This window comes from Anomaloglossus baeobatrachus, chromosome 5, assembly GCF_048569485.1.
Source record: "Anomaloglossus baeobatrachus isolate aAnoBae1 chromosome 5, aAnoBae1.hap1, whole genome shotgun sequence".
In the NCBI taxonomy this organism is placed as follows: Eukaryota; Metazoa; Chordata; class Amphibia; order Anura; family Aromobatidae; genus Anomaloglossus; species Anomaloglossus baeobatrachus.
The window spans coordinates 302,612,128-302,639,326 of record NC_134357.1 but is presented as its reverse complement, the minus strand read 5'-3'; the positions used below and the strand labels follow the sequence as shown (position 1 = coordinate 302,639,326).

Below are 27,199 nucleotides of genomic sequence, written 5' to 3'. Positions count from 1 at the left end.
AATGAAATCCATGACAAAACTGTGACCTATAATCTTAAGGTACCGTTACACTAAGCGACGCTCCAGCGATCCCACCAGCAACCTGACCTGGCAGGGATCGCTGGAGCGTTGCTACACGGGTTGCTGGTGAGCTGTCACACAGGCAGATCTCACCAGCAACCAGTGACCAGCCCCCAGCCAGCAGCGATGCGTGGAAGCGATGCTGCGCTTGGTAACTAAGGTAAATATCGGGTAACCAACCCGATATTTACCTTGGTTACCAGCGCACACTGCTTAGCGCTGGTTCCCTGCACTACTAGCCAGAGTACACATCGGGTTAATTACCCGATATGTAGTCTGGCTATGTGTGCAGGGAGCAGGGAGCCGGCACTGACAGCGTGAGAGCGGGGGACGCTGGTAACGAAGGTAAATATCGGCTAACCAAGGAAAGGGCTTCTTGGGTACCCGATATTTACCTTGGTTACAGGGTCCACAGAAGCCGGCTCCCTGCTCCCTGTACATTCAGTTGTTGCTCTCTCGCTGTCACACACAGCGATGTGTGCTTCACAGCGGGAGAGCAACAACTAAAAAATGTTCCAGGACATTCAGCAACAACCAGCGACCTCACAGCAGGGGCCAGGTTGTTGCTGGATGTCACACACAGCGACATCGCTAGTAACATCGCTGCTACGTCACAAAAGTCGTGCCTCAGCAGTGATGTTGCTAGCGATGTTGCTTGTTGAAAAGAAGTTCTTATAAAATTCATATGGAAGCAATATTTCGAAAATCAGAGGGTTTCCTTGCCTTTCAATCCTTCGCTTTAGGTTGTCTATTCGGTTAATATGTTGTAGAATTTGGGCAGATTTTTTTTGTTCAGAGATTTGCGTTGGGTCATGTCATGTCCTGTATACTTAATGTTTTTGGCTTCCATGACCTATCTTCTTCGTAGACCTGTCACCTGTCTTTAAGCATAGTTGTTAGGGTGAACTCTTAACCACGGTTCGCCTACTGCCTGACCTATATGGTGTAGATCAAGTGCATGCTTACTGTAAAAGAATTTACACTGGACAAAGGGTCAGATGTGAACTCTCTTCTTAATCAAAGCAAAATGGTACCGAAAGAGACAGAGACGGAGCCATGCTCCCTCTTATATAGGCTAGGGGCATGGATATGTTGGGATATGCCCATTTAGTGGGACAATTCATGGGTTAACCTATGGGCAGATCCGTGGTGATGCTGATGGGCAGGTCTACAGTTAGGTCCAGAAATATTTGGACAGTGACACAATTTTCGCGAGTTGGGCTCTAACATGCCACCACATTGGATTTGAAATGAAACCTCTACAACAGAATTCAAGTGCAGATTGTAACGTTTAATTTGAAGGTTTGAACAAAAATATCTGATAGAAATTGTAGGAATTGTACACATTTCTTTACAAACACTCCACATTTTAGGAGTTCAAAAGTAATTGGACAAATAAACCAAACCCAAACAAAATATTTTTATTTGCAATATTTTGTTGCGAATCCTTTGGAGGCAATCACTGCCTTAAGTCTGGAACCCATGGACATCACCAAACGCTGGGTTTCCTCCTTCTTAATGCTTTGCCAGGCCTTTACAGCCGCAGCCTTCAGGTCTTGCTTGTTTGTGGGTCTTTCCGTCTTAAGTCTGGATTTGAGCAAGTGAAATGCATGCTCAATTGGGTTAAGATCTGGTGATTGACTTGGCCATTGCAGAATGTTCCACTTTTTTGCACTCATGAACTCCTGGGTAGCTTTGGCTGTATGCTTGGGGTCATTGTCCATCTGTACTATGAAGCGCCGTCCGATCAACTTTGCGGCATTTGGCTGAATCTGGGCTGAAAGTATATCCCGGTACACTTCAGAATTCATCCGGCTACTCTTGTCTGCTGTTATGTCATCAATAAACACAAGTGACCCAGTGCCATTGAAAGCCATGCATGCCCATGCCATCACGTTGCCTCCACCATGTTTTACAGAGGATGTGGTGTGCCTTGGATCATGTGCCGTTCCCTTTCTTCTCCAAACTTTTTTCTTCCCATCATTCTGGTACAGGTTGATCTTGGTCTCATCTGTCCATAGAATACTTTTCCAGAACTGAGCTGGCTTCATGAGGTGTTTTTCAGCAAATTTAACTCTGGCCTGTCTATTTTTGGAATTGATGAATGGTTTGCAACTAGATGTGAACCCTTTGTATTTACTTTCATGGAGTCTTCTCTTTACTGTTGATTTAGAGACAGATACACCTACTTCACTGAGAGTGTTCTGGACTTCAGTTGATGTTGTGAACGGGTTCTTCTTCACCAAAGAAAGTATGCGGCGATCATCCACCACTGTTGTCATCCGTGGATGCCCAGGCCTTTTTGAGTTCCCAAGCTCACCAGTCAATTCCTTTTTTCTCAGAATGTACCCGACTGTTGATTTTGCTACTCCAAGCATGTCTGCTATCTCGCTGATGGATTGTTTTCTTTTTTTTCAGCCTCAGGATGTTCTGCTTCACCTGAATTGAGAGTTCCTTAGACCGCATGTTGTCTGGTCACAGCAACAGCTTCCAAATGCAAAACCACACACCTGTAATCAACCCCAGACCTTTTAACTACTTCATTGATTACAGGTTAACGAGGGAGATGCCTTCAGAGTTAATTGCAGCCCTTAGAGTCCCTTGTCCAATTACTTTTGGTCCCTTGAAAAAGAGGAGGCTATGCATTACAGAGCTATGATTCCTAAACCCTTTCTTCGATTTGGATGTGAAAACTCTCATATTGCAGCTGGGAGTGTGCACTTTCAGCCCATATTATATATATAATTGTATTTCTGAACATGTTTTTGTAAACAGCTAAAATAACAAAACTTGTGTCACTGTCCAAATATTTCTGGACCTAACTGTATGATGTCATCTGGGCGGATCTGCGGTGATGCTGATGGGCAGGTCTATGATGTCATCTGGGCGGATCTGCGGTGATGCCGATGGCCAGGTCTATGATGTCATCGGGGCGTATCTGCGGTGATGCTGATGGGCAGGTCTATGATGTCATCTGGGTGGATCTGCGGTGATGCTGATGGGCAAGTCTGGGATGTCTTCAGGTGCCATCTTGGATACCTCTGATGACTGACTTATGTAAGGCAAATCGACACACCTCCCACTATCCCCTATGTCGAGAGGTTAATCAAGTATTTGATGGAAAGGCCCTCCTCAACATAGTTAGTAATAAGTTTTGCTTTTCTACAGCTGGGACTTTGGAGATGGTAGCCCACTGCTACTCAGAAACCTTTCTCCTTCATACGATCTCCAGCATCTACATAACCCTAAAGAGCCATTAGCCTCTCTGAACATAACAGAAATGCACTTGTATGCCGAGACGGGTAAGAGAGAACATTGCAATGATCTGCAGTGTTTAGATATTTTTCTTCCAATTAATAAGGTAATTCTGTGCTTAACTTTCACAGGGAATTATGAAGTTAAAGTGACGACATATCAAGGTGGATCAGAAATCACATGTTCCCTTCAGTTACAAATTGTTTCCCCATTGACATCCTTGACACTTGAAGTAGACCATTCGTCTCTAGGATTGCACACAGCTGCACTGTTTTCTGCTTTATGTATACCTTCATCGTTTGCTGTGACCTTCATTTGGGATTTTGGTGATGAGTCCAAAGTTGTTGAAAGCAGAGATCAACAAATTAAACACGTCTACAAGTCAGTAGGTAGCTACAAAATCAGAGTTATTGCAAGTAATGAGGTCAGCCATATTAATCAAACCTTGATAGTTACCATTGAGCAACACATCGCTGGCTTACAAGTAAGAAGTAATAGTCCTATGGAGCTGGGTACAGAAATAACAGTCTTCTGCTCAATAACCCAGGGCACAAATATTACTTGGACCTTTGATATGGGAGATGGCAAAGCCTATATTAACCAGTCAGAGGCATCAGTACACCATAAATATGTCCAATGGGGTAATTTTACTGTTTCAGTAATTGCTAGAAATGCCCTTAACTCTGCCTATGAATCACTCAGTGTACAGATATACAGAATACAAGTTATCAATGTTCTTCCTGAAATTACCACCAGCTTAACATCTACTAAATTGACTGTATACCTTTCCATGCCAACCAAATTACAAATGTTTCACTGGGACTTTGGAGATGAAAGTCCAATAATCCTCAAAGAAGGAATGGTAGATGTCTGGCACACCTATAAATCTGCTGGTAATTACACAGTTAAAATATTTATGCCTGGAAATACTGAGAGTGACTTTTACAGCAAAGTGATAACAGTTGAAGATAAAATTATCGATGTAACTATTAATACATCAACCACACAGGCAAATGTATCCCAACTGCTCTTCTTCTATGCATTGGTGCAACCTCCTCCAGACAACTGGCATCATCACTGGTATCGGTGGGATTTTGGGTTGGGAAACCTTTTGATGAACACTTCATCACCTGAGGTCTCTTGGTCATATATGTTTGAGGGCCACTACAATGTGACCGTCATAGTCTGGAACCAAGTGAGCCAACATCAAGCATGGTGTTTTGTGACTGTGCAGCTGCCAATTGTTTCCTTGTCTTTAGAACATGATTTTGAAGCTGTAATCCCACGTGGTGTTGAGAAGATATTCTCTGCTAGGGTTACACCAGAGGCGATGGCTCAGTTCACCTGGAATTTTGGGGATTTTTCCCCTCTATGCTATGGACAAAAAGTTAAACACATTTTCCAGAGGTCTGGCAATCTAACAATTAGTGTCTATGCAAACAATGATGTGAGCCATTGTGAAATTACTTATTCATTTTATATACAGGCTCCTATAGTAGACCTTTCATTGAGTTCTGAGGTTGAGCTAGCAAAAAGTGAACAAACAATCAATTTCTATGCTATTTTGTCTAGTGGTGATGATGTGCAGTATTACTGGTCAGTGTGTGAGACCTGTCCATATCTAAGTGCAACATCAAACATATCACACACATTTTTTTACCCTGGTAACTTTATGGTCAGACTCAAGGCTAATAATACAGTAAGCTCTGCTTATGCCTTTGTCATGATGGCTGTTCAAGAAGAAGTAAAAGGTGTAAGCATATGGCAAGAGAATGCCCAAGTTGAAGGGTATACTGGCATAGGTGAACCTCTGGCTCTTACAGCTCATGTAAGCAAAGGATCCAATCTTACCTTCCATTGGGTACTAATGCCTGGACCATTGGAAAGCCATGACTCCTCCATCACTATCCATCCTGTAGAACTAGGTGAGTTGCTTGCAGAAGTTCAGGTGGAGAATGCATTAGGAAGTATGTATACACAAACACGGGTGCAAGTCATAGAACGAATAAGTGGTGTAGTTATAAAAACACCTACTGAAACTGTGGCTATTGGGACACCTTTGAACTTGACTGTTCATGTCCAATCTGGCACTAATATTCAATTTGCATGGGATTTTGGAGAGGATGCATTATTGCTTACTGGCCAAAATAGGTCAATATTAACTTTAAGTTATCTCACACAAGGCTTGAAGGTCATTACTGTCACGGTGACAAATGCTTTGAGCTCTGCTACTGAGTCAGTCACGTTAATAATACAAAACCCATTGGCAAATATTAATATTGCCATCAATGGAATATATAATAATACAGCAGTACCATCTCGTATAATAGTTTTGTTTTGTGGTTCTACAGAGCATGGTACACAATTGTTTTGGGAATGGAGGTTGTCAGGATTCAATGGAAATTTCATGTATAGCACACAGAATGTTTCACATATCTTTAAGGAACCAGGTATATATGAGGTGTCACTTAGAGTCCACAACTCAGCGAGTAATGCCATGATGTCCCGAATACTGCTGGTGCAAGATGCAATAGCTGGGTTCAAGGTTAATACAGGAGCAAATGAAGCTTGTATTGGGCAAGAAGTTACATTCTGTCCAACTATCCAGTATGGCACGAATGTGACCTTCACTCTTGCTTTTCCCCAACTGAACTTATCTCAGTTTATTTCTCAGACATGTGGAAGGTTCAGCTTCCCTTCTCCTGGTATATATGAAGTTATGTCATCTGCATATAACAAGGTCAGCATTGCCAATTATATATTTCAAATAAAAGTCTTGGACAATATCAAAGGTGTGAAGATCCTTGGTCTTTTCTCTGCTTGGCCAGTTATGAAGACCATGAAGATACTTGCAGAAGTAGAATCCAGTTATCACCATAGTTTTCAATGGGTTTTCCAACAAGAAGCTCAACCTGCCGTTACACAGAGAGAGCAAAGGGTAGAATTCACTCCACTGGAACTGGGAACACTTCATATTGTCCTTAATGTCAGCAATCAGGTTTGTTACTCCTTAATGCGATCTCTGGTTATTGTTCAGGAACCAGTGACTCATGTTACTTTACAGAGTAGCAGTAATGAGGTTTTCTTGCACCAGTGTGTTACATTTAAGGCCATTGTATCTGATGGCTCTGACTTAAATTTCCAATGGACATTTAGAGAAACAAATATTACAGGCGTAGGAAGCTCAGTAGAGTATTGCTACAATGACGTGGGTGAATTTTTGGCTAACGTGACAGTGTTTAACCTTTTAAGCATTGTCTATGCCTATAGGAAAGTAACTGTAAGGGCAGTAGATTGTGAACTGCCACTTGTCTGGTTGGTGGAATCACCATCAGTAATATACCGGGCCGATGGTGGCAGCTTTGAGGCCTCTGTAAATCTAAGAAACTGCTACAAATATAAAATTATATACCAATGGCAGCTTTACAGGAGATCAGATAACCATGTAATAAGCCTTCCAAACACAGACATGTCTAACGCTCTGCTGACCATCCCTGGACATTCAATGGATATCGGGATGCACTCTCTACTTTTTACAGTTACTCTTCAAGGGACTCCACTCACAAAGGACATTGCACATATATTTGAAGTATCTCACAGCTTATTAATGGCCCAGATACACGGAGGATCAAAAGTGATCTGGCCAGCGGAAACTGATTTAACTCTGGATGGCTCAAAATCTTATGATCCTGATCAAGATGACTCAGATATGAAGTATGAATGGAGTGCAGAACTGAACACTGAGGTGAGAGAGATGGAATTGTCTAACAGCCATATAAAAGAAGATAGCAAATAGACAATATTTGATTAACAAAAAGATAAGTCCTTAATTACCTTTCCTATTGGAGATGATGAGATGGTAATTGAGATGATTTCACAATAATCCGACAGTTTTTTTATTCTATATTTGGTTATAAGTTGCAGTCTATTGAAGATTCTGTCAGCAACTGTTGAAAAAAAATAATTGAATATATATTGTGAGAAAATAGTCCTTTGAAGGAAATCTGTTCCCAGATTTGTGCTATGATTTTTAAGAACAGCATGGACAGAGATCCTAATTCCAGTGATGTTAAACTTACTGGTCTCCTTGGTGTAGTTTTGATAAAATCACTGTATCCTCTGCTGCAGAACTAGAAGTCCTCCAAATGCTGTGAACTAACAGAAACCTTAACATCCACTGAGAAGCAACAGACCGAACAGAACATAGTAACACGGCATAGTTCAAAGTAGAACGAGGTGTCAGACAAGGCTGTATCCTGTCACCATTTCTCTTCAATTTATATGCTGAAGCTGGAAAGCTGGACTTGCCGAAAAAGAAGAATCAAAATTGCAGGACGAATCATCATCAATCTTAAATACGCAGGTGACAAAACATTGATACCAACAAGCATAGATGGGATGAAGGACTTATTATGGAGTGTCAAGATTTAAGCTGAAACATGGCCCTCTTACTCAATACAAAAAAGACAAAGATATTGACTTCTGCTAGGTATGATCGGGACATGTTTGAGATGGATGGCGACAAACTGGAAGTTTGTAAAGGACTTAAAACTACTCGGATCAATAATCACTCAAGGTGCAGCGACGACACCACAAGTCAATAGGAGAATAGCTATGGGCAACTCAACAATGAAGTCACTGGATAAGGTCTTCCAAATCAAGAAACATTTCCCTTGTGACAGACACAGCTCTTACATAGTCTGGTCTTTTCTGTAATAACATATGCATGCAAACCTGGACGATGAAGAAACAAGACAGAAGAGAAATCAATGTGTTGCTGGAAAAGGATGTTATCAATACCATTGATGGCAAGAAGAACAAACAAATTAATTTTCAAACAAATCAAGCCAGAAATGTCACTCAAAGCAAGGATCACCAAGCTATGACTTGCCTACTTTGGACACATCATACAAAGAGATCAATCACTGGAGAAGGACATCATGGTAGGAAGAATAGAAGGACGAAGGTGAAGAGGAAGACTAGAAAGCCGATGGATTGATATAATCAAGAAAACGGCCAAGAACACCCTGGAGGAGCTGTCCAGGTTTGCACAAGATCGATCTTCCTACATAACCTTCATCCATTAAGTCACCATGGCTCAAGATTGAGCTGATGGCCGTTAACAAAAATAAATAAATAAATTATATATATATATATATATATACAGTTTACATATATATATATATATATATATATATATATATATACACACACATGTACAGTACATATATAATCCCACCAACAACAAAAAATTATTTTACTGGAACTACAACAAGCAACTCATCAAGTGACACATCCCTGTGATCAGGGTCTCTGCCTGCCTGTGCTTTAGGATTACATAGCAAAAACCTGATGACAAATTAAAGTTAAGAAATTTGTTGAAACATCGAGAGTGGAAACATCTTTACTGTGTAGTAAAAATATGTGTTCAAAGAACTATTTTATGATTGGGTCAAGTTGTATTTATTATAGATAGAAATAGTAACTATGCGAACACCAGAATTTGTAGGTACAGAGAGTCATTTTCATACCTTTCGGTTATCTATCCATATCCATCAGGACCAACCTTGCTTTCTGAATTCCTTGCCTAGTCTTCCAACAATTACAGTTATTTGGTCCAAACTATGTGGAAATATATCATACAGCTTTACGTTGACTATTTTGAAACCCGGAAGAATCCCATCTACAGCCACCCAGACTGTAAGTAACAATCTCAAATTTATTCTTTATTCCACTTACAGTCTTGTACAGCTGTAGTTAACCCATTCTCTTCCTACACAGGTTTTGATTCATAGTGGCTCTGTGCTCCCTGTCCTTATCAGGTGCATCTCTTGTGATTCATTACCCTCCACTTATATCATCAATAAGACTCCTGTGATCCTGGTTGGAGAATGTGACAAATGTCATAATGACACAGTGGTGAGAAATTGTTGATATCTTTTCCATTGGGTGGGTTCATATACCGTTTGCCACAATGTTCAGTGGCTTCGTCGGGGCTTACTTCTGAACCTGAACAAAACAGACTTTGGACTAGGGTCATTGATTAGAAGGATGCAGACAAAATCATAGTTTGCTTTGTTATGCATCATTTTTGGCCAAATACACCTAGTTGAGGCCGTTAGCAAGACATAGTCGACTACATCTTACTGCCAATCTCTAATAGACGTATACGTATGTAGCACCCCACGGGACCTGCAGGGCTACTCGTCACCAGGACAGTGGTATTTAGGGTTGCTAGGAATGGCCTGGCCCGGTTCCGTGGCCCCGTTGGCTAGATAAAAGAGGGTGCAAGGTGATGGGTAATAGGGGATGGGGATTTGCTTTCCAGCGCCACCCGTGGTATACTGCCAGGGATTAGCCGCCGCTGTGAGATGTTGCTCTCCTCCGGGGATGATGGCAACACAGCTCAGATAGTTCAGCTCCCCACTGGTGGAGCAAGCCCCAGGAAGCATGGAGGCGACGGGGGAAGGACCGTTGGTGCCAAAGTGCGGGGCGGTGACACCGACAATATGAGGCTGAGGCAGCGGTTGCGGTTCCAGGTCTTTTAGTCACAATTCGTGTGCTGTGCCCCCAGAGTACCGGTCATTGCCATGAAGGGCCCCAGCCGATCCCGGATGAATCAGAGGTCACTACCGGTAATGGGAAGCGTGTGAGACCTTCCTCCATTGCGCTCTGTAGTGTGGATCCCCGTGGCGTGAAGCTAGAAAACACCAGTTGTTAAATTCTTCTTACCCGGATGAGCATTGCACCTTAAATCAGATGCAATACCCTGTGGTGATTGAGCCCCAGTGGCGCAACATTCTCCCACAGCAAATCGCAGCTCTCCCGGGCTGCAACAAAACAAAGTTAGTACACCACAAATTTTTGTTATGCATAGAAAAATATGAACATTCTTCCATTATGGGAGGCAATATCACTTTAACATTTCAAATTTCTCAGCACGGAATAGAAAATAAAGAGGCAAAGGAGAAAGAGAGAAAAGAAAGGAAAAAAAAACATTCTGCACATTATACTGTAGCATTATTTAACTATCTACAACACATTTACTTTCACGCTTCTAGAGAAAAGAGGGTTCAAGGGCTACTCGTCACCAGGCCAGTGGTATTTGGGGTTGCTGTGAATGGCCTGGCCTGGCTCCGTGGCCCCGTTACCTAGATAAAAGAGGGTGCAAGGTGACGAGTAATAGGGGATGGGGATTTGCTTTGCAGCACCACCCGTGGTATGCGGCCAGGGATTAGCCACTACTGCGAGATGTTGCTCTCCTCCAGGACTGATGGCAATGCAGCTCAGATTGTCCAGCTCCCTACAGGTGGTGTGAGCTCCAGGGAGCACGGTGGCTACGGGGAAGGGCCGTTGGCGCTGAAGCACAGGCCGGCGGTGCCGACAATAAGAAGCCGAGGCAGCGGTTGCGGTTCAAGGTCTTTTACTCACAGTTCATGTGCTGGGCCCTCAGAGTACCGGTCATCATCGTGATGGGCCCCAGCCGATCCCGGATGAATTAGAGGTTACCACCATCAGTGTTGTGAAGCTTATGAGACCTTCCTCTATTGTGCTCTGTAGTGTGGATTCCCGTGGTGTGAAGTTACTTGGGGACCCCAGTGTCCTTGGCTTTAGTTACCGTCCCGTGCGCAGGCAGGGCAAAACTTGTTATGGACCTGACAGTGGCAGTGGCTCCTGTCTCTATATGCTGCTGGTGCCCCGGGACTTTTGGTGGTGGGCAATGGGACATGAAATCCCCCTTCCTTGCAGATTCTGGTAGTCCAATGTGGAGTAGGTGCTCCTCTAGGGCTCACCCTTCGGCTACCGTGTTGCTCCTCTGTCTCACAGCTCCACCCAGTAGTCTCCTGCTTCTTTCTCAGTGTACCTGGTACCCAGTCTGCCCCTCTGGGGGGAGCCGTTCAGCATCCCCCAGAGGCCTTTCTCTTCCCTGTCTCAAGGTGTGCTCTCCTGAACCTGTTCTTAAGTTCTTCTGAAATGAAACTGCGTGTGCTCGCTCACTTCCCCAGGCAGCCCCCACCTTTCTGATGACTCCCCAGTGCTGGGAAATACCCATTGCTATGGTACCCACCTGTGTTGTGTAACTGCTTGCTGTGTTGTGTAAGCCAATCATCACAGGATGTTGTGTAAGCTATAAAACGCCAGTGGTTAACCTCTTCTTACCCGTATGAGCATTGCACCTTAACTTAGATGCAATACCATGTGGCGACTGAGCCACAGGGGCACCACACGTATACGGCCAAAAATTATGAACGGCAGAGCACGCTGTACCTCTGTCTGCATCATTATAGTTAATGGCTCCCTCAGCGCATATGCCGTTTTTTGGGGGTTCAGAAGTAAGCCCTGAAAGCCACTGAATGTAGTGTGAACCCTTCCATTTGGAAGTTTGAAAATAGAAGCGTATGGATGCATGGTATTTTGCTATAATTGTACACATTTTTGCAGTTAACCAGTGCACGTTCACACTGTGGCCATTAACAGGCTTAACCTAGGATAAATGCAATTTGAACAAATACCCTGCAGAAAGTGTTGCGGGCGGGGGCCACTGCCACTTCTCTCTCTCGAGGGTCTGCTCGGATCCTGGTTCGCTGCTGCGGTTCGAGTGGTGACTGGACCCGGGCTCTCACGGCCGCCCGTCCTCACAACTGTCGGAGAAGGGGTTATTTACAGGAGAGGTGTTGTGTCTGTGATGCTACCCGTGGCTAATGGAGCAGGGCAGCAAGGTGGGATCCCCTCCATGGGTAGGGAGGTGTAGTCCCGGGGCCCGAGGGTGGAACACGGGAGTGATGGCTGCTGGAGGTGGCACGCCGGGCTGGACCGGGGAACACTGGTGTACTCAGAGTTTAGTAATTTCACACAAGTTCAGTAGTAAATCAAGTTGCCAGTGGCCGGCTGCCTTAGGAGGGTGCATTCGGGTCCCGCACACAGGTTAGTGAATAGGTATCCCTTCCTCCTGCACTTTGTGTTTTTCTTTCCTTCCGGACAACTTCGCATGGAACGCAGAAGTCCACTCCTGGTTCTGTATGTGTTGGGAGCTGTGGCCCGCGAAAGCTGACCCTTGGCATTTCAGTGGGTTCTGACGGACACACTATCCCCCGCGTTGGGCTTCCGTTTCGCTCTATCTGGGCAGTTAATGGGACAAAGTCTGGAACCTTGTCCCCGGTTGGTTAATTGGAGAGGGGTTTGCAACCTTCCTCGCCCTAGGGTCCAGGCACCCCGACTGTGCACGGCCTCCGGACCGGATTCCCACTATCAGCACCAGCGGGCTACAAGCCTGCCGCGGTCCATTTTAGGTCTCCCACGACCGGATCTCCGTCGCCTGTGGCCCTGTTCACTGTCTGCCACCTAGCCGGGTAGTCCAGGGGCTACGACCCCTGGCTACACTTCTGTCAGCTCTCCACACTTGAACTACAACTTCCACTTGTCTGAACTGAACTTGATCTGTCTCCCACTCCTGTCAGAACTTGACTGTCGTGTTCCCGCCTCTGACACCTCAGGACCCCTAGGAGGGCATTCTCATCCGCCTGATCCCGCCCACTGGTGTGGTCTTATTATCATGAGGGGGTGGCTAGGGTTTAATGGTTGTGTGTTATGCCTAAGTGTGGGTTTCTGGTGGTGACAAGGAGGATGTAAACTGTTTGTGACTACCTGGTTTTGCAAGGGGGTCACATAAGCAAATAGTAATAATACAAGCAAATAACATAGGGTACTTAGTTGACACTATTTTGACATAAAAAGATTAAAAGCCATCTCATCACAACAAGGTGTTCCCAATCAGGGTTAGAGAAAAGTCGTTGTCCACACTGGCTCATTTTCTACTAAAGGAGTCAATTTAGCACTCACTTGAATAAGAATGCTGTTTATGTTGTTACAATATTTTATGTATCTAAATCATTATTTTTTATACAGTTTAGGTGGAGCGCTGTTGACTCTTTTGGGAATCCTCTGATCTTGGACAAGAATACAACGACCACTGGCTCTTTACAGCGTCAACTTATCATTCGGAAAGGGGTTGTACAGGATCCTCAAGGCTATACAGTCATCCTTCATGTTATGCAGCAGAAGGGATCAGGATGGGGTGAATGTAGCATTATGCTAACTCCAAACCATCCACCAACTGGGGGCCAATGTTCACTACATTCTCAAAGTACTATATTGTGGCTGAATAGTCCTCTTGGATATAACTGCACAGGTCAGTAGTCATTGTCACTAGGCCATTAATATACTTGTGTATATGTAGCAAAGTTGGGGGAAAACGGCCATAAAGAAACCAGATCGAAACCCAGCAAGATCTTCTTAAAACTTAACTCATTTCCTTCTCGTCAATCCAAAAAGACTATTGTTTTCTGACTAGCTAATTGCACATCTTGTTCTTTGCCAGGATGGAAGGACCCAGATATGGGCAGTCAGTTATTTTATCTCCTGTCAGTACACACCTGCTCAGCTATGAATTGTCGAAAACTTTTCTTATATCGTGGTCTGAAGAGCTCGCACAGTGTATGGGTGCCTGCGGCAGCTGAGGGTGGAAATATTCAGATATACATGGAAGTAGAAGACATGCAGGGAGGCCGGACACTGGCGTTAAACCGGTGAGATGGAAGGCACCTACCATTCACTATGCTTCATATTCTGTATGTTGTTCAGTGTTGTCTGGATTTATAACTCCGCAGGAAGGTTTCAGTCTGATCCCTTAACAAATAGTCAATAAAAAGAAAATTACTTATTGATGCAACTGTATTATTCGTATAAATGGTTGAGTGCTTTTGAAAGCCTTACTTTACTTAACTTTACATTGTTGATCCATATTTATTGTTTCTGCACTTATTAATAACTTGACATCTAGAAGGAGTAAGGTTTGGTGGCTACTAAGACATCATATGATTGAAAATACTGTTGTTTCAAGGTCATAAACAATTGTTACCTTATTGTGTTGTGACCTCTCCTTTGTCTTTTTTTCCAATAAATACATTACAGTCATTACTTTGTGCTTTTTAGATTTAAAGTGAACCACGAGCAGTTCTGGGTGCATATTTCTAATTCCGGCCTAACAGTCCCTGCATCTAGTAGCATACATGAAGATATACTTTGTAGAAATACTTTTTCTATAGATCTCTTTATCTATGCTACTAGATGCAAGGATTAGCAATATGCACACAGAACTGCTTGTTGTTTTGGGTGCATATTGCACCTGACAGGATCACTTTAAACAGGAAAGTAAACTTATCAATTAACCATATTTATTTCCTTTTCTCAACATGAAGATTTTGCAGTATGGTTGCATAGAGATGTCCCAGCTAATATCTGGGTGAATAGATGAATAGTAGGGTAGCAGTCATACAGAACCTTGTATGCATTTAATACAAAAAGAAAAATGGATATTAGATCTTGGTAACCGTATACCTTAGGGTCTGGATTGTAAAAATGATCTGATGTTCCTATAATAACGGGAACTTGTCAACTCCAGAAAATATATTGTATTTGCTTGCAGATATACTGTATCGTTAAATCTCCATGTAAATAGCATTTGAATCCTGTTTAACAAATCCGCACTGAAAAAAACACATAAAAAATGTAACATGTACACACAGCCTAAGGCCCGTTTCACACGTCAGTGAAAAACACAGACGTTCTTCACTGACGTGTAAAACACGCACATGTCCCTCCGTGTTCCGTGATTCACGGCACATGTGGGTTGTCCATGTGCAATACGTGATCTCTGATTGCATATGGACATTACTCACCTGCCTTCACTGCTGCTGTCCATGGTGCTGATCTCCTTGGGTCTCCAGCGTCCGCCCACTGCTCTCTGCACCTACTTCCTGGTCGGGTTTTCCTGCTCTCATGAATATTCATGAGCCAGGCAGCAACTGCCGAGAGCGGAGGCTCCAGAGCGAATCGCAGGCAAGGTAAGTTGAAAATATTTAATATGTCCATGATTTTTTGGTACGTGTTTCACTGATCACACACGGATCACACCACTGCGTGGTCCGTGGGTCATCAGTGATGCCAGACAAAAACTGACATGTCTCCGTGCAGAATCACGGCCACGCGTGCACGGAGACAAGTTCAGTGAAAAATCACTGATGTGTGAGCAGACCCATTCATTAGAATGGGTCTGCATATGTCAGTGATTCTGGTACGTTTTAAAAAAAGCACAAATGTACCAGAATCACTGACGTGTCAAAGGGGCCTAACTCTTTTTGTTTTCTCCATCATATCAATGGCTTTGATTCATCAAAGCGATTATGCCAGAAAAAGTTTTGCACAACATAGAGTTGTGTAAAAATGTTGCAATTTTTGGCAGTTTTACCCTGCTGCACGGAGCTTGGGTGTGATGCAGAGGGCATGACTCGTCTACTTCATGACATGCATTTCGACAGAAATCCTACTTCAGTCTTTGACTAGAGTAATATTTGTGGCATGGTGCACAACACTAGTAAGATACACCTGATTCATACATAAAACATCCATAATACATGCACATACAGCACATACTGTATATATATATATATTTTTTTATATATATATATATATATATATATATATTTTTATATATATATATATTTACATATATATATATATATATATATATATATATATATATATACATATATATATATATATATATATATATATATATATATATATATACATATATATATTTTTATATATATATATATTTTTATATATATATATATATATATATATATATATATATATATATATATACAAAAAGTACAGACCAAACGTTTGGACACACCTCCTCATTCAAAGAGTTTTCTTTATTTTCATGACTCTGAAAATTGTAGATTCACATTGAAGGCATCAAAACTATGAATTAACACATGTGGAATGAAATACTTAACAAAAAAGTGTGAAACAACTGAAAATATGTCTTATATTCTAGGTTCTTCAAAGTAGCCACCTTTTGCTTTGATTACTGCTTTGCACACTCTTGGCATTCTCTTGATGAGCCTCAAGAGGTAGTCACCCGAAATGGTTTTCACTTCACAGGTGTGCCCTGTCAGGTTTAATAAGTGGGATTTCTTGCCTTATAATTGGGGTTGGGACCATCAGTTGTGTTGTGCAGAAGTCTGGTGGATACACAGCTGATAGTCCTACTGAATAGACTGTTAGCTGCTTTTTTCTTGCCATAATACAAATTCTAAGTGAAGAAAAACGAGTGGCCATCATTACTTTAAGAAATGAAGGTCAGTCAGTCCGAAAAATTGTGAAAACTTTGAAAGTGTCCCCAAATGCAGGGGCAAAAACCATCAAATGCTACAAAGAAACTGGCTGACATGAGGACTGCCCCAGGAATGGAAGACCAAGAGTCACCTCTGCTGTGGAGGATAAGTTCATCCGAGTCACCAGCCTCAGAAATCTCAGGTTAACAGCAGCTCAGATTAGAGACCAGGTCAATGCCACACAGAGTTCTAGCAGCAGACACATCTTTAGAACAACTGTTAAGAGAAGACTTTGTGCAGCAGGCCTTCATGGTAAAATAGCTGCTAGGAAACCACTGCTAAGGACAGGCAACAAGCAGAAGAGACTTGTTTGGGCTAAAGAACACAAAGAATGGACATTAGACCCATGGAAATCTGTGCTTTGGTCTCATGAGTCCAAATTTGAGATCTTTGGATCTGTGCGATGCAGAAAAGGTGAACGGATGGACCCTACATTCCTGGTTCCCACCATGAAGCATGGTGGAGGAGGTGTGATGGTGTGGGGGTGCTTTGCTGGTGATACTGTTGGGGATTTATTCAAAACTGAAGACATACTGAACCAGCATGGCTACCACAGCATCTTGCAGCGGCATGCTGTTCCATCCGGTTTGGGCAACTTCCCAGTCTTCCCTCCCCTATCACCACCCTGCATACATTGATAGATGTCATATCAGGCACTTTAGACAATGAAACATTGGAATAATTAAGCTTTCTCTGGTGCACTGGAAGGCTCCAATGTAAATGTTAGTACTGACAATGTAATTATCTTGTCTTATGTTAAAAATAATAGTCATGATTTATGTAAATTCTATTTTAAAGCTGTCTGCTTGTTGTTAATTATTAGAAGCATTTGAGATTAGATGCAGAACATAAAAGCCATTATTATCAGATCCTGTTTTATTGATTTTTTTTTCTCCTCTCATCAGCTCTCTGTCTGTTATAGTACCCATCTTATACCAAGAAGGCTCAAAGACTCAGTGGTTGAGAAATCACAGTGAATCCATGTTGGAGCACATGCAGGTAGTAGGGGACAGCACATTATTGCTTCAGTATGCCCTGGACATCATATCATCTATGAAAATGGTGAGACACATGGGAAGTACTTTATGAAAAGGGAGCAAGCCGACTGTCCAAATTTTACTCTAACGTTTCTTATCTACACAGAACAATACCCTGACTAGTGAGGAGCACAAGTATCGTATCCATCTACGTAACAGAGTGACCGATGCATTGTGCTCTCGCAACCTCTCCACTCTGTGGGAAGTGGCAGCTTTTAGTGCAGCATTGACGCATTGTGTGGTATGTGCATCTCTGACATGGCAAGACAGAATTTTGATATGTTGCGGCCTCCAGATCTTAAAAAAAACCCCACAAGATCCCAACATAGTAAAGAAGATCTGTTACCTAGTCTAAAGTGACCAGTTTTTGTTCTCAAGTTCTTCCCGATGCTCCCCTGAGTATTGCATTTGTTTTTGAGTTGCTTTTTTTTTAAAAAAAAATCTGCTATACAGTACAGGAGATTTTTTAATGCTGGACCCTTTACAAATGGATGACACATGGACATGTGAACAGAGCCTTACATAGTGATCAAATAACAAACACTTAATAAGTGCCACTAGATAAATAACACACATGCTGTAAAAAGTCAGAGGAGGCTTCTGAGGAGCAGTATCTACAGCTGACCATGCCCAGATTGATTTTCAACAATCAGTATACATATTCCTTTAAATGCTAGTCCCAATGCTAGCCCCATCACAATGTTTAGATGACTTCCGCTTCTCCCACTAAACTACCGGTACACACATAACCACGAACTACTTCATCATCTTATCTACCCATTACTTTTAATTGTAGACAAGTGACTTATAAATACATGATACGCTTGGGAATGTTGTTATACTTGCTGGATCCTTGAATGAAAGGTCCCACCCATTCTTCTCATCATGTAAGAAACTCAATCTTTACCCTAAAGCCTGCTTTACACGTTATGATTAAGCATACGATATCGTATGCGATCGTAACCGCCCCCATCGTATGTGCGGCACGTTCAATTTGTTGAACGTGTTGCACAAACGATTATTTCCCGTCACACGTACTTATCCTTCCATACGACCTTGATGTGGGCGGCGAGCGTCCACTTCCTGGAGTGGGAGGGACGTTCGGCATCACATCAACGTCACATGACAGCCGGCCAATAGAAGTGGAGGGGCGGAGATGAGCGGGACGTAAACATCCCGCCCACCTCCTTCCTTCCGCATTGCCGGCGGGAGCTGCGGGATGCAGGTAAGATCTGTTCATCGTTCCCGGGGTGTCATACACTGCAATGTGTGGTACCTCGGGAACATTGAACAACCTCACGTTCAATTTTTAGCAATCGAACGACGTGCATGCAATGAACGTTTTAACGTTCAATCGCAATCTCACGTAGCTGTGACACGCTACAATATAACTTATGATGCTGGATGTGCGTCACTTACGACGTGACCCCGCCGACACATCGTAAGATATATTGTAGCGTGTAAAGCCGCTTAAGGGTGCTTTTCCATCTGCGATTTCCTAGTGCGAGTGCGATCCGATAAAAAATCAGATTTCACTCGCACCAGTGTTAAACAATGAGGCAGATTCCTCTGTCCTGTTTTTTCTCCACACGGATCGGGCTCTTGGTGCAATCGCAGCAAGCTGCGATTTGCACCGATTCTCGGCTCAAAATCGCACTGCACTGGCATGTTATGCAACTGCAGTGCAGTGCACGCAGAGACAGACAGTGGATGAGATGGGAGAAAGTTCTCCCTCCATCTTCTCCGTAGCTGTGATGCGATGTGATGCAATCTCAAGATCGCATCACAGTCGCATGACCCTCGGCTGACACCCGCATCAGAGGGTCATTAGCATATCGCTTCCGATGCTCCTGCATTGGAAGCAATACGCAAGTGGAAAAGCACCCTAAAGCGAGCTTTACACGCTACAATATATCTTACGATGTGTCGGCGGGGTCACGTCGTAAGTGACGCACATCCATCATCGTAAGTTATATTATAGCGTGTGACAGCTACATGCGATTGCCATTGAACGTTTAAACGTTCATCGCATGCACGTCGTTCAATTGCTAAAAATTGACTGTGAGGTTGTTCAATGTTCCCGAGGTAGCACACATCGCAGTGTGTGACACCCCGGGAACGATGAACAGACCTTACCTCCGTCCCGCGGCTCCCGCCGGCAATGCGGAAGTAAGCGTCGATGTGACTCCAAACGTCCCTCCCACTCCAGGAAGTGGATGTTCGCCGCCCACATAGAGGTCGTATGGAAGGTAAGTACGCGTGACAGCAAATAATCGTTTGTGCAACACGTTCAACAATTTGAACGTACCGCACACACGATGGGGGCGGTTACGATCGCATACGATATCGTATGCTTAATCGTAACGTGTAAAGCAGGCTTAACTTGTCCTCGCTTCTTGAATCGATTTACTTTTTAGTGCCTTCTCCATACACATATTAGCGGGCTTTGCCAACACTAGTGTGTATGGTGACCTCTTGACTCTCCTCTGATAAGGATGTAACATGTCTAAAGCTGGGTTCACACATAGCGACAGCGACGTCGCTGTTACCTCACCATTTTCTGTGACTCAACAGCGACCTAGTAAGTTGCTGCTTAGCTGTCAAACACAGCAGACGCAGCAGCGATCATAACGACACGCGTCGCTGTGGAAGCCATGCTGCACTTGGTAACTAAGGTAACTAAGGTAAATATCGGATAACCATTACCCGATATTTACCTTGGTTACCAACGCACACGCTTAGCGCTGGCTCTCTGCTCTCCTAGCCAGGGTAGCCCAGCCGATGTGTACACCGGCTCCGGCTACGTGTGCAGGGAGCCAGCGCTAAGCGGTGTGCTCTCACGCTGCCAGTGCCGGCTCCCTGCTCACGTAGCTGGACTACACATTGGGTAATTAACCCGATGTGTACTTCAGCTACGTGTGCAGGGAGCCAGCACTGGCAGCGTGAGAGCGGCGGACGCTGTAACTAAAGTAAATATCGGGTAACCAAGGAAAGGGCTTCCCTTGGTTAACCGATGTTTACCTTGGTTACAGCTTACCGCAGGCTGCCAGACGCCGGCTCCTGCTCCCTGCTCGCTTCAGTTCGTCGCTCTCTCGCTGTCACACACAGCGATGTGTGCTTCACAGCGGGAGAGCGACGAGCAAAAAATGAAGCAGGACATTCAGCAACGAGCGGCGACCTCACAGCAGGGGCCAGCTCGTTGCTGGATGTCACACACAGCGACAGCGACGGGACGTCGCTGCTACGTCACAGAAAATGGTGACGTAGCAGCGACGTCATTGTCGCTGTCGCTGTGTGTGACACCACCTTTATTTCGGATTAAAGATCCTTTTGTTCTCCCTGAGATAAGCTGCTGCCAGACGGGTTTGCAGCAATACTCTCACGAGAACACTTGAAGCTTTCCAGTGTATGGATGAGTGAGATATCCACCAGCCGGAGGATCAGCAGAAGTCTCATTTGGCTGGCAGCTATCATGTATGAAGCTCCTTATACAACTCCAGCAAGGTGTCCTTCTGCCCAGTCTCTGCTGTGCACAACTCCCTTTATTCACATGTCCATAGCTCTATATTACATTGTTTCTTTTAATATTGTCTGCCTAGCAAGAGAATAGGTGTGATCACATTAAGTTATGGCTTTTTTTCCATCTTATTAATTATGTCACCATGGATATAACCAAAAGGACCATCAATTGGAGTTGGATAAAGCAGTGCTTCTCAAGGTTCTGAACTTCACTGAGAAAATGATCCATGTGATGAATATAGAAGGCAACAAGGGCCAAAGGGTTGAAACTGACATTCAAGAAAATATTCTCACTGTGCTTGGTAAGAGGAACTACTAGAAACATCAAGAAACATAATAATGTCAAAAGACATAAGGCATTTCAATTGGATAATGAAAAATTAGAGAAAAAAAAATATACGGTAATTTAGACTCCATATATACTCTATATACTGTACAGCGGGTAAAATAAACTGATGAGCAAAAGGGAAACAATGGTTTGTACTTTTAACTTTTAGGTGGCTCCATATCTCATCATCCACAAGAGCTTCGAATGTGAGACTACCTTCATTTTATAGACATTCATGTTGGCGATCTCATACATAACTTTTACTTGCAGCTATGTCACTGCATTGTTACCATTTTACTCCTAAAAATCTAAATTAACATTTTTATTATTTTGTTAGTATTTTGCAAATCCACCTTTGGCTTTTAACACTGCATGAATCCTTCTGGGCATGCTCTCAATCAGATTCAAGCATGTTGCGACCGAAATCTGATGCCAGGTCTCTTCAATACGTTCCCAATGTTGGTGCATACTGGTCAACTCACTTAGGTATGTATACAGCTTTTATTTCAACTCTACCCAAAAGTGTTCGATTGGGTTGAGGTCTGTGTGGGCCAATCCAGCACCTTTAAGGCCGCTTTACACGCAACGACATCGCTAATGAGATATCGCTGGGGTCACGGAATTCGTGACGCACAAAAATACTCCCCTCATCATTGATCGTTGACACGTTGTTCATTTCCCAAATATCGTTGCTGGTGCTGGACGCAGGTTGTTCGCCGTTCCTGAGGCAGCACACATTGCTACGTGTGACACCCCGGGAACGACGAACAACAACATACCTGCGTCCTGCTGACAATGAGGTGGGCGTGTCGTTAATGCGGCTGGTCTCCGCCCCTCCGCTTCTATTGGCGGGCCGCTGTGTGACGTCTCTGTGACGGCGCACGAACCTCCCCCTTAAAAAAGAGGTTGTTCGCTGCCCACAGCGACGTCGCTAGGAAGGTAAGTATGTGTGACGCGTCCTAGCGATATTGTGCGCCATGGGCAGCGATTTGCCTGTGATGCACAAACGACGGAGGCGGGTGATTTCACGAGCAACATCGCTAGCGATGTCGCTGCGTGTAAAGCAGCCTATACTTCATTGTCATTGAAACATTTCTTTGCCAATCTTGACATATGTTTCAAGATGTTGTCCTGCTAGAACACTATGTCGTTCTTTTCATACCCATGGTACTCAAGTATGCACAGTATGGGGTACTTTGCACGTTGCGACATCGCTAGCATCGGCTAGCGATGCCGAGCGCGATAGTACCCGCCCGCGTCGCACATGCGATATCTTGTGATAGCTGCCGTAGCGAACAATATCGCTACGGCAGCTTCACACGCACTTACCTGCCCTGCGACGTCGCTCTGGCCGGCGACCCGCCTCCTTCCTAAGGGGGCGGGTCGTGCGGCATCACAACAATATCACACGGCAGGCGGCCAATAGAAGCGGAGGGGCGGAGATGAGCGGGACGTAAACATCCCGCCCACCTCCTTCCTTCCACATAGCCGGTGGAGGCAGGTAAGGAGATGTTTCTCGCTCCTGCGGCTTCACACACAGCGATGTGTGGTGCCGCAGGAAGGAGGAACAACATCGTATCTCCTATTGGTACGACATTATGAAAATGACCGACGCTACACAGATCACCGATTTTCGACGCTTTTGCGATCGTTTATCGGCGCATCTAGGCTTTACATGCTGCAAAGTCATTACCAGCGCCGGATATGCGCCACTTTCGATTTGACCCCGACGATATCGCATTAGCGATGTCGCAACGTGCAAAGTACCCCTAATTCTTCTTGTAGGATTCTCGCATATAGCTCAGCATTGAGACCACCATCAATCATTGTCAGGTATCTAATGCCTTTGAATGTAAAACAGCCCCATATCATCAAACTTCCTTCACCGAATTTGACAATTCCTTCCATTTCTTCATCCGTTTGCCCCTTTTCCCCTTGTTTCTTCCAGACCCATTTGCGGTCATCAGAGCCTAGTCTATTAACTTTCATCTCATCACTTCAAATCATCCTTTTCCAATCTTCTACTGTCCACTTTTCATACTTTTTGACAAACTCAAGGCAACGCTTCTCATTGAAGTTGAGGCTTCATTACCTTTTTTTGGGCTGACATGACCACGGAGTCTGGGGAGTTACTCGTCGCTGGGTCGGTGTAGGGAGGTTTGGTAGGTCACAGCGGCCAGGCCCGGTTCCATGACCCCGGCGGTGTCAAGAAATGGGGGTGGATGATGGGGATAGTAGTTATTGGTGATGCCACCTGTCGTGTGCGGCTAAAATAGCAGCTATTGCTGCAAGAGGTGTCCTCTGGGGCAGATGGTAGCGCAGCTAAGTTGGTACAGCTCTCCAAAGGCAGAGCTCACGCTCCAGTGAGGTTGGGAGTAGTAGTAATCTGTCAGTGGAGCGCAGGGTTTGAGGCGGTGAAGAAAGGGAGAGACACAGGGGTTGCAATCAAAGTTCTTTACTCACTGAGATGTCACCACCTTTGGACTGCTGGACTCCGCTGTTATGGGCTCCAGCCGATCCCGGATGGTTCTGAGGCCGGAACCGGTGTTTCTTTTTGTTAGTCCTTCCTACTTGCTCTGTGTTGTGTGAGTCGCTGGGACCCGAGTCCTTGGATTGGCTCCGTTCCTGTCCCGTATGGCAAGCAGCACAAGTCCATTACTGGTGACCCTCTTTTGTCACGACTCCTGGCTCTATATGCTGCTGTACCCCGGGCACTTTAGGTGGGCCAGAAGACTTGAAATCTTCTGCCTGGCAGATTCTGCTGGTGGAACGTGAAGTTCCCACCAGCCTAGGGTTTCGCACCCTGTTTTCTGTGCGCTCGGTCCTGAGGGAGCTATGGCGCAGCTCTCCCCTCAGTGACCGTGTTCTCCCCACATCTCACTTGTTCCTTCTCCTTACGTAACTGTCTCTGTGTGTGTGTCTGTCACCTTTCTCTCCCTTCTGTACTCACTCCTGGTCCTGGGACTTCTCCAGCCTCCTGTCCCCAGGACCCCTCTCCTACAGCTCTGCTTCTTTCTTACTCAGACTGTCTTCTCAGAAACTGATGACTTACTACTTCCCTCTCTCTGTGCTGCTCGCTCCACCCACCTTCTTAATTATTTAGCTCACCTCCAAGCTGGTTGTGTGGATTGTGGTGGTTACCGGCAATGACCTCTTCCTTACCCGGGATGAATACTGCACTTCTGATGAGGTGCAGTACCCTGTGGCGACTGAAGCCTCAGGGGGACCACACTCCTCCACAGCGAATCCCAGCACATCCGCGGGCTGGAAAGAAAACAATACAATGGTTATGACTGCAAAATTTTGTGATGTTGTAAAACATTAACATTTCTTCCCTTTGTGGGAGGCATGGTTTCTTGAACACTACAAACTCTTACATTTTCTACATTAAGACAGATAAAACCCTTAGTATCATAAAATACAACAAAACTTTGGCTTTTTGCACCTTGTACTGCTCTTGATCAAGTGCAACAAGTTAGGAAAAAAAAACAAAAAAAAACACCCAGCAATATGAGGAACCTGCCTCAAACCCCCAATGTAGGCGCTGGGTGTGTTACAGAGCGTTCTAGACCACTCTTCGTTATTTCTGCACGCGCGACAGGTTTTTGGGTCCTGTGGTCGTATTAATTCTGCTAGGGAGCACAACAGGTGCTGACTATTTACAGGGTAGTCCTGGTCACACGTAGTCCAGTGGCCCAGATGTCCATTTCGACACACTTTTCACTTTAAGAGCAAATACTATGCAGTATGATTCAACTATTTACAGGACCTTTATTTCAACACTTTTACTCTTTGTTGGCTTCGAGTCTGCGGCTTCCCAGTTCAGGGTAGTTCACATGCTCGGGCATGCCGTAACTGAGAACATGAGTCTGTGTCTCCTGGTCGCAGGATGCAGTCTTTGGTGTGAGCTCCAACATCTCCTCTTTTATGAGCTCTGGTTTTAGTGCGGGCCGCGTTACCGGCATTGCAGCTGCACAGCCAGGAGAGTGTGATGCCCTGGACCCCAGGGGTCACAGTACACTAACAACACCCACACACCCCCTCCCCCGGCCAGGTACATCAGTCAATCAAAATCCTTGTTGTCACCCTCCAGGGTTGATGTCCACACCAGGTGGGGCGGAGCCAGGTGGTTGGCCCCGCCTACCGAGGAGTTCACAGGCCTGGAGGCAGGAAAAGACAGTAGAGATTGTAGTAGACAGTGGAAGTGAGAGGAGTGAAGTCTGTGTGTGTCTGGGTCGGAGCCCAGGCACAATCAGCAAGGTCAGCAGACGGTGGTGGCCGTCTGCAGGAGTTGGCAGAGGTCAGCAGAACCATAGGACCGGGGTCGGGCGGTGGCCCGCCGGTACCGAACCGGGGAGCAGATTGAAGCCAAGCACCAAGGCAGGGTACTCAGACCCCGACTAGGCTCGGAAGCCGCCGTAAAGGTCAAATTCTCTGATTGCGGTCTGGACCTCAGGGGTTCATTCCTAATTAAGTCCCGTTAGAAGGCAACAGCCCAATCCGTCCGGATAAGAGCCACCGCCAAGAGCCAGAGATCCAAGGGCCAGCGCCTGCGGGCAAAATGGGCTCTCCCGACACGTACATGCCGGGGAGCGGACTACCCGTGGGAAGCCAAAGGAGTCAAACACACATACAGGTGCAGGAAACGACAGCCACCATCAACCCATCCGGGGAGAGTGAGAACACCGCAGCCGGCTGCGGGCCCCGTCCATCCAGCCATTTGGTTTACCAGAGACTCTGTCCTTCTGTGTCTGAGTGAGTACAACAGTGCCATCCGGCACCGCGCTGCACCGCAACCCTGCGCCCACGCTGCCTCACCGCATCCGGCCCCTGCACCTATACCCTCCTCCCTACTCCCCAACCGGGGCCCCGGGACCAACAACCCCTACCCACGGAGGGGGCAACACCTCAGCTGCTCTCCGCCATCGCTCCCGGGAAACCCCGTCACCAGTAGCGGTGGTGCCCAACCATCACCACAACCCCGTGGGTGGCGTCATGACCGACATCCCACCACAAACAAACCTCCCCTTTTCAATCGTGGGTGAGGAGGCGCTGCTCGAGCCCCCCCCGGATCCGGCCCCAAGCTCGAGCCACCGAGGAGCAGCAGCACCGGACCCGAGCGCCAGCGATTCCCAGGCGAGTGGCGTTCCCAACCCCTCTGCCTGCGACAACTTGGCGTCACAAACAGGATCCTACCCATCTACTTACCAGTAGAAGTGCGCCTTGCAGTCCCCGCCAGCGGTGTCCGGCAGAAAAATTTGAAAGTCCGCCATCTTGGGCGCGAAGAGTTCCCGCTCGAGTCGTCTTCCCCGAGCAGGGAAGGTGCAAAAAGTGAAGCCCTGCCCCCGAGAGGAGGTGCCGGAGAGAACCAAGGGGGTGCGGGTGAAGGCCTGCCACATGTAACCGAAGGGATAAAGGGCAGGGACGCCAGGACTCTGCCATTCATCCGGTTCCTGGAAGCATCCGTGCAAGATGTCCGTCCCGTCCGGCAATCCTGAGATCCCGGAGCCCGCGCTAGGAACAGTGGTGTGGGTTGAGGCCCGGACAGCGCAGATGTGTTGCCGCCTGCAGGCTTAAGTCCGGTTCCTAATGGAGCGATGGGCGGCCGAAACGGAGGAGGTGGCGGCGGCTGTGCGGAAATGTGAGGCGGAGTCAGTGCTGGAGGAGTGGGTAAGCGACCCACGCCCCTGTGTCCCGGATGGACCGGTCGCTGCGGCTGAGGGGCCCTGTCTGTGCCCGTTCACCCTGCTGCCTCC

At 45.5% G+C, this 27,199-nt stretch overlaps 1 protein-coding gene across 1 annotated transcript in view; it reads left to right on the top strand.

Annotated features, from left to right (window-relative positions):
* The window catches only part of LOC142312750 (polycystin-1-like), a 258,417-nt gene that overhangs the window by 106,417 nt on the left and 124,801 nt on the right, over positions 1-27,199 (top strand). Inside the window, exons 14-22 of the mRNA XM_075351738.1 lie at positions 3,229-3,362; positions 3,447-7,060; positions 8,875-9,015; positions 9,097-9,234; positions 13,222-13,504; positions 13,694-13,901; positions 17,465-17,621; positions 17,703-17,837; positions 21,276-21,417. Of these exons, the coding sequence (XP_075207853.1) occupies positions 3,229-3,362; positions 3,447-7,060; positions 8,875-9,015; positions 9,097-9,234; positions 13,222-13,504; positions 13,694-13,901; positions 17,465-17,621; positions 17,703-17,837; positions 21,276-21,417 (4,952 nt within the window). The remainder of the gene's footprint in view (positions 1-3,228; positions 3,363-3,446; positions 7,061-8,874; positions 9,016-9,096; positions 9,235-13,221; positions 13,505-13,693; positions 13,902-17,464; positions 17,622-17,702; positions 17,838-21,275; positions 21,418-27,199) is intronic.